The 5,108-nt window shown below is 42.4% G+C and overlaps 1 protein-coding gene across 2 annotated transcripts in view; it reads right to left on the bottom strand.

Moving 5' to 3' along the window:
* slc7a4 (solute carrier family 7 member 4) overlaps positions 1–5,108 on the bottom strand; it is an 8,598-nt gene that overhangs the window by 699 nt on the left and 2,791 nt on the right. The window contains exons 3-5 of one of the 2 annotated variants that reach the window (XM_032516614.1): positions 4,219–4,925; positions 3,898–4,006; positions 1–728 (exon numbers count right to left, since the gene is read on the bottom strand). The exon at positions 1–728 is cut by the window's left edge and continues 699 nt beyond it. In XM_032516614.1, the coding sequence (XP_032372505.1) occupies positions 511–728; positions 3,898–4,006; positions 4,219–4,925 (1,034 nt within the window). In that variant the 3' untranslated portion in view covers positions 1–510. The remainder of the gene's footprint in view (positions 729–3,897; positions 4,007–4,218; positions 4,926–5,108) is intronic. The other variant, XM_032516615.1, reaches the window with a different exon arrangement.

The following is a 5,108-nucleotide window of genomic DNA, read 5'->3' as shown; positions in this document are numbered from 1 at the left end:
AAAAAAAAATGCAACGTATGAATGCTTCGTATAATGATGTCTTCAGAATTGGCCGTTTTGGTTAATGTTGACTTTCCCGCTTCAAATCCGTGATAGCATTTAAAAAAAAATCCACTGAGTATAATTAACTAAAGATTTGTCACAAAAAAAGCACCATATATATATATATAAATATATATATCCTATAACCACGTGGATTCTGCAAGAAAAAGCTGGTCTTAAAAGGATATGACACAACTTTGATGCTAGGAGTTTACAGGACAGTTATAAAGCTCTCTACTGTACATTCGAGTATTACAAGATATACAAATATGCTTCACAATGAGACAGATAGCGTGCATCCCAGACTGTGGTGTGCTTACATTTGCAGAGCAACGAGTACAGACTGTGGCAGGCCAGTCACACGCTAAAAAGGGAGTAAGCTACAGAGAGAACACCAGTAATAGTAGAAGGTATGAGACAACGCACAATACCAGGCAGGCAGTAGTAATGACTGTGTTTGGTCACCCATCATCTCTTTCCTGCGTAGTCCTCATCTGTGGAGGCAGTGGAGGGGGTGATGTGCGGCGCAGAGGTGTCCACTTGTCCATCGGGCTGGACAGATTGCACGGTCTCTACCAGGCTGCCGCTGGGTAGCACCACGTAGCGGGCGGCCATGTCTTTAGGCTGTAACGCCCGCATGCCCTCCTTACTGTGCCAGATCCCATAGCCAAAGTACACAAAGAGACCTGGAAAAAGGGACAGCACGACACACTTGTAACCGTAATGACTCAAAATTAAAGTCAAGCCAACCTGTTTACAGGTGGGTAGTGAGAAAGGTGTCTCCATGTGGGATATAGTTTGGTTTGTAAAAGTTGGATGGCTTTCATATTTGATTCTATATGGGAGAAATCTATGTATTTGTGTTACAGAAACCCATAAACAGGCTGTTATATTAGCTGTGATGCCACTTTCTATAGCCCTGCTGGTGGCTTAGCAGTGTGTAAGATGCAGTGCCTTGCGAAAGTATTCGGCCCCCTTGAACCTTTCAACCTTTTGACACATTTCAGGCTTCAACCATAAAGATATACAATTTTTATTTTGTGAAGAATCACCAACAAGTGGGACACAATTGTGAAGTGGAACGAAATCTATTGGTTTTAAACTTTTTTAGCAAATAAAAAAATGAAAAGTGGTGCGTGCAAAATTATTCGTCCCTTTAATTTCAGTGCAGCACACTCACTCCAGAAGTTTCAGCGAGGATCTCTGAATGATCCAATGTTGTCCTAAATGACTGATGGTGATAAGTAGAATCCACCTGTGTGTGATCAAGTCTCTGTTAAATGCACCTGCTCTGTGATAGTCTCAGGGTTCTGTTGAAAGCGAGAGAGCATCATGAAGACCAAGGAACACCCAGAGGTCCGTAATACTGTTGTGGAGAAGTTTAAAGCCGGATTTGGATACAAAAAGATTTCCAAGCTTTAAACATCCCAAGGAGCACTGTGCAAGCAATCATTTTGAAATGGAAGGAGTATCAGACCACTGAAAATCTACAAGACCTGGCGTCCCTGGAAACTTTCAGCTCAGACAAGGAGAAGACTGATCAGAGATGCAGCCAGAGGCCCATGATCACTCTGGATGAACTGCAGGAACTACAGCTGAGGTGGGAGATCTGTCCATAGGACAACAATCAGTCGTACACTGCACAAATCTGGCCTTCATGGAAGAGTGGCAAGAAAAAGCTATTTCTCAAAGATATCCATAAAAAGTTTGTAAAGTTTGCCACAAGCCACTGGGAGACACACCAAACTGTGGGAGAAGGTGCTCTGGTCAGATGAAACCAAATCGAACTTATTGGCCACAATGCAAAACATATGTTTGGCGTAAAAGCAACACAGCTCATCACCCTCACACACCATCCCACTGAAACATGGTGGTGGCAGCATCATGGTTGGGCCTGCTTTTTCAGTAGGGACAGGGAAGATGGTTAAAATTGAGGGGAAGATGGATGCAGCCAAATACAGGACCATTCTGGATGAAAACCTGTTGGAGTCTGCAAAAGACCTGAAACTGGGACGGAGATTTATCTTCCAACAAGACAATGATCCAAAAATACAGCAAAATCTACAAAGGAATGGTTCACAAATAAACGTATCCAGGTGTTAGAATGGCAAGTCAAAGTCCAGACCTGAATCAATCGAGAATCTGTAGAAAGAAACTGAAAACTGCTGTTCACAAACGCTCTCCATCCAACCTCACTGAGCTCGAGTTGTTTTGCAAGGAAGAATGGGTAAGAATTTCAGTCTCTCGATGTGCAAAACTGATAGAGACATACAAGCGACTTGCAGCTGTAATCGCAGCAAAAGGTGGCTCTACAAAGTATTAACGCAAGGGGGCCCAATAATTTTGCACGCACCACTTTTCAGTTTTTTATTTGCTAAAAAAGTTTAAAATATCCAATAGATTTCGTTCCACTTCACAATTGTGTCCCACTTGTTGGTGATTCTTCACAAAAAATAAAAATGTTATATCTTTATGTTTGAAGCCTGAAATGTGTCAAAAGGTTGAAAAGTTCAAGGGGGACGAATACTTTCGCAAGGCACTGTACATGCTCAAATCAGCATGCTAACATGCTCACAATAGCAATGCTAACAGGCTGATGATGAAAGGGTCTGTACTCTAAATACCTACGTTTTCACGGCCTACCTGTACTAACATTCACGCGCGGCTGGACTGGCTTTTAAAGCAAATAACAGAGAAGATTAGATAACAATACACACAGAGGGAGAGTGACTTCATTCTCGGCTCAGGACGCCATTACTCTACTAAATATTTACTTAGCAAATATTTGTTTGTTGATATATGAATGTTCTGAATATCGAGTACAGCCCCTTTAAGCCGGCATTATGTTTGACCATGTTTACAATTGTAGTTTAGTGTGCTAGCATGCTAACATTTACTAATGAGCAGTAAACACTAATTACAACTGAGGCATATGGGAATGTAAATTTTGACCTGATGATGGTGCTGGATAAAAAAGTCAAACCATCACCAATTATAATAAGGTTCATCCTGAGTGGGACATGATTGTGAGTACTTAATGTCATGGCAATCCATCAAATTCTTGTTGTGTAGTAGTTGTTGAGACTTTTTCAGTTTGCCCTCAGTTTGTCACAAGCTTGCCATTTTTTTTTTTTTCATTTGTACTCCTTGGTGTAGTAGTGATTACTTGGTTAAAACTCCACCTGAACATTGAGTTGATTTAAGAAATCCCACGCTTTTTACTCTTTTCTTCAGAGGCCATTAAGGCAGGTAAGTCGCCTTTACTTTCTTTAGGGAAATGTGTTCTGAGAGAGCGAGAAAGAGCCTAGCTTTAGACCCTGTCAAGTGTAATATTCCATGTGTGTGCATCTTGTTAACTTGCTGCAGTATGACAGTAGTCTTTGAATGGTTTACAGGTCCAGAGAAGCCTTAAGCTAATGCAGCTAATTATGTTTCCCCAGTGATCCCCTCATACCGACAGGGCATTAAGGCTGTTTGACCACCAGCTACCTTGTCAGAGGATTCCTGACAAAAGGGAAAACTTTCTCTATTCCCTTAGAGTGCAGAAAACGTTTGTTTTAACTGGTGTTGTTACACTTAATGTACATTAAAATTCCTAGGCAGATGTTTTTTATGTATTTAAACTACTTACGGATATAACATTTATTTAAGCTCATATGTGCACTGTGACTTGGTCTGCCTTCAAGTAACCAACATGACCTAGACAAAATGCAAGGCAGCGTTTGCGTAGAGAGGACAATGTATACTAAGTGCTTACAATACATCCTTTTTGTCACCTTTTAAGCAAAATGGATTTGTTTTGTAAGATTTTCTTCAGCCACTATGTTTTCTGCCTGAGTGCTGGTGCCTTCTTACCTATGGCGATCCATACGGAGAATCGAATCCAGGTCAGATAGCTGAGCTTCATCATGAGGAATACATTAATGAGGATACTGGCAGCTGGAGTCAATGGAACCAAAGGGACCTGTACAGGAATAAAAGATCAGTCATATTCCATTCAAAGTTAAAGTAGCTGTCATTGCAACAATTGTTGGCCTCAAATAAATGTTTTGTTTATTTGGACTAACTGGTGAGTATAATCTTAATGTATGTCCCCGAGTAAAAGATAGCAGTTTAAAATCACCAAATGACACATATGAGTTGTGCAATAGTTGTAAAAATTCTAAAGGAGCTCACTTGGAATGTTTTACTGTTGGTTTGCGGCTCGTGAATCCATATGAGCGCCAGGCTGAGAACAAGTGCTGAGATAAAAATGACAAGCAGAACTGTGAAGCTCCAGATCGGCAGCTGCAGCTGTTTGGTTCCAAACTCCAGCACAACACAGAGGGAGACTGAGCTCACTATCAGAGTCAGCACGCAGAAGGCCACCACCTCGCCCGGCTCACAGTCCCCCAGCAGCTTGCCCAGGTACGGTTCCCAGTAAGCCCTCAGCTGCCCCACCCCGCGCCGCTCTCTCGACTCCTGTCTCTCGACCAACTGGAGTTTGTCAGAGAAGGATTCATACTGCTTCAGCTCCCCGCTGTCCTCGGTTATGGTCTGAGACTCTGAGGGGGCAGGGGAAGGCTCAGCATTAGGGTTGGGAGATGTGGTAACAGTTCCCTTGGAGCTGGATTTGTCAGGCTGAAAGCGCAGCACAATAACACTCGCTGCCACGAAGCTGTACGCCAGGAGGGTGCCGATGGACAGGAACTGAACCAAGGCCTCCAGGTCAAAGATGAGAGCCATGATGGACATGAGGACACCAAACACCAATATAGCATTGACAGGGACTTTGGTGACGGGATTGACCCGTGCGAAAATATGAAAGAACAACCCATCCTCTGCCATGGCGTACACAATCCGAGGGAGGGAGAAGAGATTACAGAGCAGCACGGTGTTCATGGCTAAAAGAAGGAACAGAGAGTCAGAACATTAGTCATCCGGCAATATATCGTTTTTTGTTATCGTCATTACGATATCAACTGCGCAATAAAAACAATGCGAAAGGCTGCAAAATATCACAAAATACACTCATGGATTAGTTGTTAGTGTTAGTTGAAAGAAAATATCAGTAGAAATCTAATGCA

Source organism: Etheostoma spectabile, chromosome 5, assembly GCF_008692095.1.
Source record: "Etheostoma spectabile isolate EspeVRDwgs_2016 chromosome 5, UIUC_Espe_1.0, whole genome shotgun sequence".
Classification (NCBI taxonomy): domain Eukaryota; kingdom Metazoa; phylum Chordata; class Actinopteri; order Perciformes; family Percidae; genus Etheostoma; species Etheostoma spectabile.
Note: the sequence above shows the minus strand (reverse complement) of the source record. Positions and strands in the feature narration are given on the sequence as shown.